The sequence below is a fragment of the Felis catus genome, chromosome B3 (assembly GCF_018350175.1).
Source record: "Felis catus isolate Fca126 chromosome B3, F.catus_Fca126_mat1.0, whole genome shotgun sequence".
Taxonomy (NCBI): Eukaryota; Metazoa; Chordata; class Mammalia; order Carnivora; family Felidae; genus Felis; species Felis catus.
In genome coordinates, this window is record NC_058373.1 from 37,771,662 (window position 1) to 37,785,650 (window position 13,989).

The 13,989-nt window shown below is 41.0% G+C and overlaps 1 protein-coding gene across 7 annotated transcripts in view; it reads right to left on the reverse strand.

Moving 5' to 3' along the window:
• MAP2K5 (mitogen-activated protein kinase kinase 5) overlaps window positions 1–13,989 on the reverse strand; it is a 277,702-nt gene that overhangs the window by 250,790 nt on the left and 12,923 nt on the right. For all 7 annotated transcript variants that reach the window (XM_019832175.3, XM_019832177.3, XM_019832174.3 and 4 more), the window contains exon 3: window positions 4,523–4,590. In XM_019832175.3, coding sequence (XP_019687734.1) covers window positions 4,523–4,590 — 68 coding nt within the window. The remainder of the gene's footprint in view (window positions 1–4,522; window positions 4,591–13,989) is intronic.

Consider the following 13,989-nt stretch of genomic DNA (forward strand, 5'->3'; position numbering starts at 1 on the left):
ACGGTACTAATGTGTGACAACAGACTTGGGTTTAATATGTTGGTTATTATTTAACAGCACACGACAACTTATTGTCATGACAAATCCTTAGCACGACGCGATACTCTGTGTCACATGTATCAAAAACCACTGTATGCCACTATTATGGCACACATAAAATTAACAGCCTAAGGCTGCTAGCAATTTAAATAATTGATAAGTTTTCAATTAAAAAGGCAACATTTTCAGGTCTAATACGAAAATCTATTTAAATTACTGATAAAAACTTCTGCTTCTGTTGGCCCAAAGCCAGAAAATGCCTGCATTCAAGGGAGAAGAAAGTAATTTTGCAAGTTCCAACCCAGACATTGCAAATTTTCTTTTTAATTCTATTCAGAGATCCAAGCTGTTTATTCATTTACCCTTTGTAATCAGTGAAAAAGAATGATTAAGGGATTTCTGGTAAACGTGTCTCTACTTTTGTTTTCCCTCTATGGATTTTAAAGAAATACTAAGGGGACTGAAAATTTATTAAATTTGACAAGAAAAACTAAGCTGCGCTTTACAGTAAATATGTGCTCATCTCTCAGTATCTCCCCTATGCCACCACCCAGATCCTGGATTCAAAAATTTTTTTCAGGGTCAAAATGAACCGGAAGAGTAGAGACCATGCAAGTTTTTCCTCACAGATCAGCGACTGAGGACTAGCAACCAAAATCTTTTTTTTTTTTTTTTAATTTTTTAAATGTTTATATAGCTTTGAGAGAGAGAGAGGGAGAGAGAGAGAGCCAGAGCATGAGCGGGGGAGGGGCAGAGAGGGAGAGGGAGACACAGAACAGGAAGCAGGCTCCACTCTCTACGCAGAGCCGGATGTGAGGCTTAAACCTACACTGTGAGATCACGACCTGAGCCGAAGCCCGACGCCCAACCGACTGAGCCATCCAGGCGCCCCTCAACCAAAATCTACTGTGACATTAGGCCCAAATGGTTCTCCTTAGGACAAACTGGAACCCAAAGGAATTTCAATCATAAGAACCAAGACAGATCAAAATGGCAGCCAATCAATGTTTCGTGTGCTTTTTGAGGAAGAGGCTCCCCTACTCTCTACTTTTTAAATGTTTATGCAGAGCCCAACTCTACATAAACAGAACACATAAAGCGTACAGGATGGTAGGGCTATCTCAATAGATAAGAGGAAAAGGAAATCCATTTAGGCTTTAAATGACTTAAAGCTTATTATCTCTCTCGGGGATATTTTCATTTTCATTTAAAAAGATTTTGCTCAAACACCTGGAATCAGAAGGCAAGAACATAAGTTAAAATTCTTTGAGGACTTCAGATTGCCAGCTATAAATTTAAGTGAATTAATGAGAAAACCTGAACCTGATCAGCCAGACCACAATGCACGGGCCACTGCCAATTCATAAAAACGTCTTCGCCATCCACTAAAAGTAAAGACTATTGGGGCACCTAAGTGGCTCAGTCAGTTGAGCATCCGACTTCAGCTCAGGTCATGATCACACAGTTCATGAGTTCGAGGCCCGCGAGGGACATGCTGTTGTCAGTGCAGATCCCACTTTGGGTCCTCTGTCCCCCTCTTCCTTTGCCCCTCCCCCACTCTCTGTCTCTCTCAAAACTGAATAAGCATTTATTTAGAAAAAGAATATTGAGGCGCCTGGGTGGCTCAGTCAGTTAAGCATCTCAGGTCAGGATCTCATGGCTAGAAAGTTTGAGCCCCGCGTCGGGCTCTGTGCTGAGAGCTCAGAGCTTGGAGCCTGCTTCAGATTCTGTGGTTCCCCCTCTCTCTAACCCTTCCCTACTCATGTTCTATCCCTGAAATATAAATAAGCATTAAAAAATTAAGAAAAATAATAAAGAAGAATATCAATTCACTATGTTGTACACCTGAAACTAATATAACATTGTGTGCTGACTATACTTCAATTTAAAAAAATAAGAAGAAAAAAAATGTAATGCGTTTTACCTAAAACTAAATTTACTCACTCACTTTATATTTTATTTTATTTTATTTTTATTTTATTTTATTTTATCTTATTGTATTTTATTGTATCTTATTTTATTTTTAAGTAATCTCTACACCCAACGTAGGGCTTGAACCCACAAGCACACTCCCCCAACTCAGCCAGCCAGGTGCCCCTAAATTGACTCACTTTAATGGTCACCTTTACTTTTGAGATTATTCATTGCCCACCATTTCTAACCTTTAAATGACTCTATTTGTTAGTAAAATGATGGTTACCAGTAGGCAATTTTTATTAGTTTATTTTGTTAATGTGTTTATTTGGCAAAATAAAAGGTTACAATGCCAGTGTCTGCCCTCCAATGCGAAAATAAAAATTGATCCGTTCACGAAATCCACAGATTTGGAGGTCAATGAGCTGGATGATTTCTTTCAGACTAAAAAGTGGCTCTAAAGAAATCTCAGAAACTTTTAAGTTTAAGGACAGTTACATAACTCTAATATTTTCCTATAACACAAAAATAAATACTGCATTTGAAAAAATAAGCATAAATCAAAAGGAATATATACTACAGATAGCTCAACTAAGGTACGCCCTACACACAAATCATTCAGAATTTAGTAACGAGGATGACAGAAAGATTCCCACACTAATGTGCAAGGAGGTGGATGGGACAGAAACAGCATGAAACACCTTCCATAGCATGAGCTTTCGCATAAGGAGAGGCTGGACTTAAATTCCACATTCACATTCGTGCTAGCTCTAAGACCTTGGGCATACTTCTTAACCATGGCTTCCTCAGCTAAAACGTAGGGATTATAGTATCTACCTCACAGAGTCATTATTAAAACCAAAGAAAATAAAATACGTTAGGCATCTAGTATATATATAGTAGGCACTTAGAAACAGAAATGATTATCATCACTGTGGTCACATGCAGTAACATTTCTCACAAAGCACAATTTGTCAGATCTTCCCAAAAGAACACTTTTGAAAGCACACCTTTGCGTGTGGTTATGTCAGAGACATAATAAAAGTACACTGATGTCAGTAATGTACTCTCTGCAATGGATGTATGTGAAAAAACTAGAACCCATCTGTACGTGTGTGTCTTCTAAATATAAGCATGTCACATTCTCAGGAGAGTTAGCCAATCTATCAATACCAGTGCTAGACATTTCAGCAGACAACCCTACTCTGCCCTTCAAGGTACTGATGAGCCCTGCTCTAAATTCTCAGTGCACAAAGACTCTCAAATAAGTTAATGGGAAGTCAATGGGAAATTGACTTTTCCTACTCTGTGCTGGTCTGAATGCAACGCTCTGTTAATCATGCCATCCTTCTTGTTCTCTTTCCTCCTACCCTAAATTAAAACTATTGGCGGAAACCCATACAGATATTTTACAGTTTTCATCACAATGAAACAATATCCTGGTTGAAGTTGAGGTCCATCAAAAACCTACAGCCTCACTGCTGGCTAAGATTAGAGTCTCACTGACCAGCAAGGGCCCTGACTCCATCATTTCCACCAGAATACTACTTTGCATTTGTATAGAACTTTTAACTTTCCAAAGGGCTTTCACATCTATTATCCCATTTGATCATTACAATGACCCTGTGCAGTAGAAAGGACAAGTATTATTATCCACAATTGACAGATGAGGCAACTATAGCACAGAAAGGTTAAGTGATTTGCCTAAGGCCAGCAAGCCAGAGAAGAGCAGTGGTCTCCTGACTTCGGGTCCAGTGCTCTTTCCACCAGGCCACTAGAGAAGGTTTTGTAAACAGATTACAAATTCAGATAAAATAGAAAAAAATGAGTAAGAGGAAATAAAACAAAATAAGAAGACAGCATAAATCAGGGCTCAGAAAAGCAATGCCCCTTCATCATAGCAGGATTTGTCAAGCTGAGTATTAAAGTTTTAGAAATATACCCTTTTCTCTTGTTTATCTACTTCAGTCCTGAGACAAACACTAACGCAAATGTTCACTGAAATTTGAAACATAAAAGTCATTCAGTATATATTCAAATCACTTTGAGTCAGTAAATAACCCTATTCATTCTGGGGTGGAAGAAAGAGGGAGGGAGGAAGAGTTATTTTAGTGCATAAAATAACTGAGAATACATTTTTAAACCGTGTATCCATACCAAGCCTGCAGCTACATTATAACCATAGTCTGTTTGGAAGGGTGAAAGAGATCTCCAGTTGAAAGTAGATTTTGAAAAATTTTTTAGAGCCCAGGGGTTCATTTTTAATGAGCCGTTACTTTAAGTACTGCATAAAAAATACAGGAAATTGATAGTCCATTTAGTCTGCACCATACCTAATGCAAAAGTCATTAAGATGCATTATTCTTAATGTTCATGATATGATCAGTAAGTGTCTTTTGAAAAGAACATCCTTAACTTTCACGTAAGGAAATCCTTGAAAACCCTGTATATCATACATAAAAATGTTATGGTAACTGTGATTTACTTTCAGATCTTCCCCATGCCAAGAAGCAGCATCCTCAACTACATTAATGTTTTAAAAAACAGTCCTCATTTGTAGTATACTTACATATGACAGCATTGCCTCCATTTCTTCATCACTTCTCACTGTAATTCGATCACCATCCTCGTCCTCATCTGTTGAAGAGGAAACATAGGGTAAGATAAGACCTGCAGTTTTTAAATTTTTTTTTTTAACGTTTATTTATTTTTGGGACAGAGAGAGACAGAGCACGAGCGGGGGAGGGGCAGAGAGAGAGGGAGACACAGAATCAGAAACAGGCTCCAGGCTCTGAGCCATCAGCCCAGAGCCTGACGCGGGGCTCGAACTCACGGACCGCGAGATCGTGACCTGGCTGAAGTCGGACGCTTAACCGACTGAGCCACCCAGGCGCCCCAAGACCTGCAGTTTTTAAATGTACAAAAACCATGTTGGCCAGGAACATAATACAACTGCTTTTCACAACGTGACAGCCAAAGCTTCAACACTGTATTTTTGAGGACGTTGAGGTTATTGGTTTGTTTTTCAGTTGGGGTGTGTGTGTGTGTGTGTGTGTGTGTGTGTGTGTGTGTGTACAGAATATGAACAGGGCCCCGATAAAGAACTAAAACTTTCAGGGACAGCTGAAAATCAGAAAAATTCTGCTTGTCAATCATGACATGTATCCAGGGTGAAGTGTCACTGGAGTATGACGAAACAGGTTTGGTGTGGAGAACGTTAAAAACTGAAGGGAGGCTATAGGTCTTTTCTACTCTCAGTACTTTTCTTTCCCCACACATCACCCTATCCCTTACTTGTCCAGTCCTCCTCTCTCCCAGGCAAGCAATCACTGTCACAGCAGCACGATGCAAATGGCTCACAGGTACTGAATACTGCTACACACAATGCACCATGATTTGTGCCTCCCATGCCATACGTCCATCCCACAATGTGGACAGTATGACTTGATTATTGCTATTCCCTTTTCACAGAAGAACTTCGAGTGGGAAGTTCAGCAGAAGGTTATACCTTGCAAGGCAACTCTCACGCAGTTATCCCCACATCCCATTCTATCTGGTGGCTCACTTGCTCTTTCTGAACAGTTTCATTTCTACTGGGTACCCTGACCACAGCAAGTAAGCTTCAAATGGCCATTCATGCTATTTTGAAAAAATTTGATAGTCTTAAAACTAGAGGATACTTAGACTTTACAAAATACATAATCAGAATGTATACATTTGAATAAACGTATCATCAAAGCAGCCATACCCAGAAACATTTCAATGATGCTTCTCCTGTTCAAAATAGTTTTGAAATACCTCTTCAAAAACTGCTTTAAGAACCCAAAGTTAGACCACGTGGAAACATCAGATCTCATTTTTAACCCAAACTGGAACTGCCTACCTGATCACTTGCCTACACTATCTGCCAGGCAGGACTCAGAACAACTTTTGCATATTTTAGAATATTTAGTTAGCCACTTCATCCTTCTGAAGATAAAGATCTGTCGATAGAACAGCCTATGCGATCGATTCTAAATGTATGCTTGAAAGAAAAATGCCAAACACATCTTGAGCAATAGTGACATTGCTGGGAGATGTGCACAGCCTCCCTGGGGACAACTGAGAAGGGCAGGCTCTCTCAATTTGGATGCTTCAGCTCCGATGTGCTTGTTAAACAATCAGTGTTGTTAATTTTTCTTTGGTCACTCTTGAGTATCTAATTGCTGATTTGATCAGATGCAGAGAACCTGATCCCAGGCCTGCAGAAACTGACAAATCTCAGGTCACGAAGAGAATAAGCTTACGTGACATGCTCTGGGGACTCTTACTGAAAATACACGGCGGTTCAGTCCAGAATGTGGAACTTCGCCCACCACACCTCAGTGGGCCCTCCCTCCCATCCAGCTGCAGTTCGGAAGATACTCCCCTGCTCAGCGGCCAGGTCATGGAAACCCTAGGAGGGAGCTTGTATTCTCTCCTAATTAGCCTGTTTCAGCGCAAAATGCTACTTCCTTTCTCTCCTCAGCAGCCAATAGCAATTTGTCTGACAGTGCGACAGAAACCAGCAGTTCAGCCAGCGCTGCTCGGTGACCAAGCCAACTGCTCTCACTGGGCTTTCTCTCCAAAGCGTTTGTTCCTGGATCCCGGATTGTAGTTCGTTCCCAAAGAGTTCCCCAATTCAGTGTAAACCAGTATCATCAAGTCACACTGTTTAAATATCTACATAAATAGGAGCTGTCCAGAGTCACTACTGTACTTTGTTAAAGGCTGCCTGTTTTAGTATAAAAGACACACGGCGGTCACTTTCAGTAACAAAGAAGGCACAGGCCCAACAATGTTACAGGTGCAAGGGACCATAGAGGAACCTAACTCCTCCTTTCTTTTCCCCCTCCTTCCACTCTGCCTCTTTCCCTCCCTCCTTTCCTTCCTTCCTTCCTTTTGCAGACACTAAAAGCCAAACTGGGAAAGAAATGCCATTCTAGTTTTGGAAACAGGAGGAGTGTCTACATAAATTCTAGAAACTAGTATTTTCAAGGTTAAGTAAAAAATTCTTCTTACAAATACAGGAAACAAAGGGGGGGGAAACAGATACAGTATAAAGGGACATAATGTTACATACTACCACACATGAAAACACTTTACATTTCTGTTTTAAAACCAAGTCAAATTCTCTGTTTAGATGTGGGCTACAATGATTTGTTCTTGATAAAGTCCTGAACTTGGTAAAAATTTCCAGCCTGAACAAAGTCACTTTTTGTAACTCTCACGTCTACACCAGAGCTAGCTACAGAGACGTGGTTACAAAGGAACTGTTTACATTCAAATTTCAATATACACAAGACCTCTATAAGGTATTGTTCACACAGGATGAGGAAGTGTTTGGCGTTTAATAAAACAGGTGAAAACCCTTTTTATAATTTGTGAAGCAAGGGCACAGATTCCAGAAAAATCATTTAAATCACAGTCTCTCTCGATCAGGAACAACCCAACAATAAAAGAGTTCTCTATGTTCTCAAAGCCAGAACTTGAACCCTTGAGGCTACTTAAAACAGAAGATTTCAGAATTCCATGAAATCTCTAAGGGATTATTTCAGGGGGGAAAAAAGACAAATCTGTGAGGGAAGTCAGCTACCAGAATAATTTCTTGGCTAGCAGTTCCATGAAATACTGTAAGGACACCTGGCTTTAAGTGGACAGAAAGCAGAGGCCAAAAGGCCAGAATAGGCAGCCTAGTGCTAAGTGTTGGAGATGTCCCACAAGGGGTCTGACTCCAAGGAAAAGATTTTGGCTACGTTGAAAGAAGCATTCTAATAAAGCCTGGGGATAAAATGAGACTTCACTTGACCTTAGCCAAAAGGCCGAGAAGTGATAAGCCTGGGGATAAAATGAGACTTAGATGACATAGTAATTAATGGTTCTTATGGATTAATAAGAACCTCTGTCTTACGAAGTATCGGTTTTCTTTATAAACTGCTCTTTGGGGGACTGACACTCTGTACTATTTGTGATCAGTTTTCATGGAGACCCCGTTCTTGTCAGAGAGGAGACTGAGTTGGAAAGTCCTCACACCCATGAGAAGACTGAGGATTCTGGCCAAAAGGCAAAACCCAAGCTACCTACCCCCATGATGGCAGTCATACCATTTGCCCTGACGGTTAAAGTGAGAATACACTTCTCTGTAAAGACAATACATTCCAAAGACACACAAATGGCCAACAGACACAAGAAAAGATGTTCTATCACTCATCATCAGGGAAGTACACATCAGAACCACAATGTGCTATCACCTCACATCCGTCACAATGGTTGCATCAAAAAAGAGACAAGGAGCACCCGAATGGCTCAGTCGGTTAAGTGTCCAACTCTTGATCTCAGCGTAGGTCTTTTTTTTTGGGGGGGGGGGGGGGGGGGAGAGAGAGAGAGAGAGAGAGAGAGAGAGAGAGAGAGAGAGAAAGAATCCCAAACAGGCTCCACACTGACAGCACAGAGTCGATGTGGGGCTCAAACCCACAAACTGCAAGACCATCACCTGAGGTTTTGATCTCAGGGTAGTGAGTTCAAGCCCTACGTCGGGCTCCATGCTGGGTGTGGAGCCTACTTAAAAAAAAAAAAAAAAAGACAAGAGACAACAAGGATGTGGAGAAAAAGGGAACCTTTGGAGTGCCTGGATGGCTCAGTTGGTTGAGTGGCCGACTTCAGCTCAGGTCATGATCTCATGGTTTGTGGGTTTGAGCCCTGCGTCGGGCTCTGTGCTGACAGCTCAGAGCCTGGAGCCTGCTACGGATTCTGTGTCTCACTCTCTCTCTGCCTCTTCCCCACTCATGCTGTCACTCTCACTCTCAAAAATAAATAAACATAAAAAAAAATTTTTTTTAAAGAAAAAAGAAAAAGGGAACCCTTGTGCTCTGTTGGTGGGAATATAAACTGGTGCAGCCACCACAGACAACAGTATGGAGTTTCCTCAAAAAGTTAAAAACAGAACTACCATGTGATCTAGCAATTCTACTTCTGGACATCTATCCAAAGGAAACTAAATCACTCTCTCAAAGAGATATATGAAACTCCATGTTCACTGCAGCATTATTCACAATAGTGAAGATATGGAAACTACTTAAATGTCCACCAACAGACGAACAGATAAAGATATGGTGTATATATACATTGGAATATTATTCATCCACGAAAAAGCCGTTTGCAACAACTTGGATGAATCCCAAGGAGGGCATTATGCTAAGTCAGAAAAAGACAAATACTATATATCACTTATATGTGAAAATTTGAAAAGCCAAACCTAAAAAAACAGAGTGTGTGATTACCGATTACCAAGGGCTGGGGTTGGGGGCAAATGGGGAGCTTCTGCCAGAGTATAAACTTACAGTTATGAGTATAACAAGGTCTGGGGATCTAATGTAGGGCATGGGGATTACAGCTAATGACCCCGTATCATATACTTGCATGTTGCTGACAGTAAATCTTAAATGTTCTCACCACAAAAAAGAAACAGTCATTATAGGGCAGGCTAGAGGTGTTAGCTATTGCTACGGTGCTGGTAATCAGTTTGTAACATATAACTGCATCAAATCAGCAGGGTGTACATCTTAAACTTACACAATGCTATACATCAATTATATCTCAATAAATCTGGAAAAAAATTTAAATAAAAGACAGTAAATTGACAGGTATTAGAAGTCATTGGAGGGTAAGAAAGTAGAAAGGCATACCAAGCAATGTGGTATAACAGTAACTTAAAACACTTCCCTGTTAAAAGTTGGACACACACAGCCATTCCAGCAGACACTCTGGCTATTTGCCTATCAAACTGGATTAGCTATAGAAAGAACACTAAACAGAAGTGTCAATCATAACAATTTACTAACGTGGCACAAAGAGTTTCAAGGTTATAAATAACGTTGTTGAAGAACACGAGGAAGTAGTAGTACTAAGTGATGAGAAGTAGAAAAAATAATCTGAACTTTTTGTCTTATCCACAGAGGTTCTTTACCATCTGACCAAAAAAGCATTACTAGATATGACCAAGGGGGGAGGGGGGGGCGTTGCATGCGATAGATCTGATACACTGGTTCACAATGAGAATTCCAGACTTCTCTACTTGCCTGGAGCATAGTAATATGATTTTCCAGCACATTAGGGAAGCAAAAGTAGAACCAGAAAGTCTATGTACTGGCTGGATTTTGTTAATGTCACTTAAAATGGAGGAAAAAATCCTAGCAAGATACCAAATAGAGTGCAGCAGATGGAAAACAAATATTATGAAGCAATCTTCACAAAATCTGCAGTGTGTCACAAATACACAAAATGGCAGAGTTTGGGAAAAGAGAATCATAACAGGCCATATGTTGTTAGCAATTTTATTTGAAGCAACATGCAATCCGAAAGAGAAACCAAGAGGAGGAACATAAAGGCCCAATGGAGGAGAGGCAGCCGCAGGTAAGGGGCGGTCAGGATGGCAAGCACAGTGCCTATCAAGGTAAACAGCAGTCACCTAGCAGACGCCAGGGAGCTGTCAGCGAAACGGCACCCACTGCAGGGACGGGGCTCGAGCGGGCTTTTGAGAGAAACAATCTAGCTTCTACAAAGAGCACAGAAAGTTAAGGCAATATATAAGATGTCATTTGTCACATTCCTTCGGTGCCAGGTGAGAGTCAATTAGAACTACAGCAAAGGCATTTTTCCAAGGCAAGAGGAAAGACATGCAGACATAACTGTAGAAGTTAGAAACACGTATCGACGAGAAATTGTCAGAAAGGTTGTCAAGTTTAGAGCCCTTCTCGGGTGTAGCATCTAAGATCTGGACAGGACTAGCAGTCTGGCCTTTATGGCCAAATCTTTACAGCCATGATTTTTTTCACACACACACACACACACACACACACACGAGAAAGAGAGAGACCATCTTTTTTAAAAAATTTTTTTTTATGTTTATTTCTGAGAGAGAGAGAGAAAGAGAGAGAGAGAGAAAGTGCAAGTGGGAGAGGGGCAGAGAGGGAGGGAGACACAGAATCTGAAGCAGGCTCCAGGCTCTGAGCTATCAGCACAGAATCTGATGTGGGCCTCGAACCCACGAACCACAAGATCACCACCTGAGCTGAAGTCAGATGCCTAACCAACTGAGTCCTTCAGGCGCCCGGAGAGAAACTATCTTATGTAGGCTCTGCACTGGGTGTGGAGCTCAATCTCACAACCCTGAGATCATGACCTGAGCTGAAATCAAGAGCCAGACACTTAACCCACTGACCCACCCAGGCACCACTCACAGCCATGAGTTTTACTTCAGTTCCATGCCACCGCCCTCCTGATTCCTTCTTTGCTCCTTTGCACCCTTCCTCTCTCCAACAAATATGTAAGTGTCCCTATGTAGCAGGCAATGTTCTGGGCACTGGGGATGGTAACAGTGGAAACAGAAAAAAAGCCTTGCCCTCTAGTAGCTCACACTCTTATTGAGATAGACTGAACAGGATGAGGGCATGGGTTGCACAGATATCTGGGGAAAGGGTGTTCCAGGCAGAGGGAACAATTAATGCAAAGGCCTTGAGGTAGAAGAATACCTGGCATATTCAGGAGACTGAAACAAAGGCAGAGTGGCTAGCACAGCAGGCGGGCGCTAGAGAAACAGATGAGTTCAGGGAATCAATGCTGTTGCAGGGTTGGGGGCAGATGAGAAAATGCAGGGCCTTGTAGGGGATTTTAAGGACTTGGCTTTTACTCCTGAGTAAGATGGAAATCACTGGACGGTGCTGAGTATTGTGATCCCACTTCTAAAGGATCACTTTGGCTGCTATGTGCAGAAGAGGCTGTGTGGAGGCAAAAGCAGATACAGGAAGACCAGGTAGGATACCATCATCCCAGTCCTGTCATCGGAGGTGAGGGAAGATGGTGGCCCGAACCAGGCTGAGATTCTGAGCAGTCATCATGCGCTGGATATATTTTAAAGCCAGAGCTAACGTGATTTTGTGACGGATGAGATACAAAAGGCTTGTCCTTATTACTTCATTCCTTCAACCATCCGTGCATTCCAGAAACACGTATGAGTGTCTACCGTGTGCTGGGTACTAGGACGGGGTTCTAGAGACTCAAGAATGAGCAGCATTGTCTGCTGCCCTCCAGGAATAACTAGCCTGGCAGTTGGGTAAAGGAATTAAACTTCTTAATTTTCATGCAACATAGCAAGATTACAAATAAGCAATTACTCTCATAAGACTAAAAAGGATCTGGACTTTGCACATGGATGACATTGCAAACCAAAATTTCAATACATAAAAGCTTTCTTCAAATAGTCTCAAATTCTAGGATGTAAAATAAACTCTCACCTGTTAAATAATCTTTAGACTGTATAATTGTGAATTACAATTTTTCATTAACCTACCTGGTTCTGCCTATAAGCAACCATTTATCTCCTATACATACTACAGTTTAAGAAAATGAAATTTCATGGGTGCCTGGGTGGCTCAGTCAGTTAAGCGTCCAACTTCAGCTCAGGTCATGATCTCGCAGTTCGTGAGTTCGAGCCCCGTGTCGGGCTCTGTGCTGACAGCTCAGAGCCTGGAGCCTGCTTCAAATTCCGTGTCCCCCTCTAGCTCTGCCCCTTCCCTGCTCACACTCTGTCTCTCTCCTCTCAAAAAATAAAATTTTGAAAAATAAAAATAAAAAAAATGAAACTTCATTTTTTCTAAATAATTTATTATTTACAAACATTTTATAATTTAGACTTTTCTCATCCAATCATTCTTAATGAGGCAGTCTTTGCTATTTGGACATGAAGGGTATCTCCTACAGGTGTGTTTCTCCAGTCATCAGCTACGGTTGTCTATCACAACTTATATCATTGCAATTTTCCTTTAAGTGGTCATATTATGCCAAATTTAAAATGATGAACCGGCTTTAAAATTTCCACCCAAAATAATCTTCCAGAAATTCATGAAACAACTGAAACGAGAAGTGAGCATAACATGATCATGGTCGGAGAAAGACATAAGTAAAATAAAGCTTTATCCTACAACCATATTTTACGAACCAAAACTCAGAGGCGCAGTTTGACAAGCGCGAAGATACTTATGAAGGCTACAGACCAAATGTGTGAAGTCAGGGTGCCACGGAAAAGCGGGCCACATGGTATTCACAGGGAGAAGTCAGCATTTGTCTACACAGACTTGAGATGATTCTTTCAAGTCACCAGTAAGAATTCACCAGTCACTCTGAAGCAGCCACTTGTCTAGAGAAGAGCCGGGGGAGGAACACGAAACAGATACGCACAGGAAACTCATCAGTGGGCACAGCTGATTTTTATCACCTCGTGTGCTGGCGTACTCATTAATCTGTTAATGAAACTGTGAAAATCAGCAGGGGTCTCCGGGCCTGTATGAATGTCAGGCTCCTACAGCATATGTAGGGCCCGCACTTGCGAAGAGCCAAGATTTTTTATGGTAATGGAATTCAGCTTTATCTCAGAAGTGTTCTCACATCTGGGAAAAGACAAATTATTCAATAACTTGTATGCGGTCAACTGTCTATGTGCTTGAAAAATAAAGTTGGATTCCCCACCTGATTCCTCCTCTCACCAAAACAGACTGGAGATGGTACAACATTTTCAAATCTTCTGATATTTGTGATAAAAGTGCACACTCTTTTCCAAAAAAAAAAATGCTAATACACATACGAACATACGTATGTACGCACATACCTAATGCGTGTGTGTGCTTAACCCTGTTAAAGTAGAACAAAAGAATACGGATGAATGTTTTTTCAACACCTGAATGTGGAAGACCTTTCTAAGAATGCCATAAATCCAGAAGTCACAAAGGACAATATGATAAATCTGACCGTGTAAAAATTTCAACCCTCTCTATGGGAAAAAAAAAAGCAGAGGGAAAAAAAAGACCACAGCAAGCTGAAAGGAAAGCAGTAAACTAAACAAAAATAACTAAACAGATGAGACAAAGCCCCAATTTTCTTAATATTGGAAAATCCTTATGTCAATTAGAAACGTACAACCTAACAGGAAAATGGGCAAAGGTGACAAACAGTTCACAGAAATTA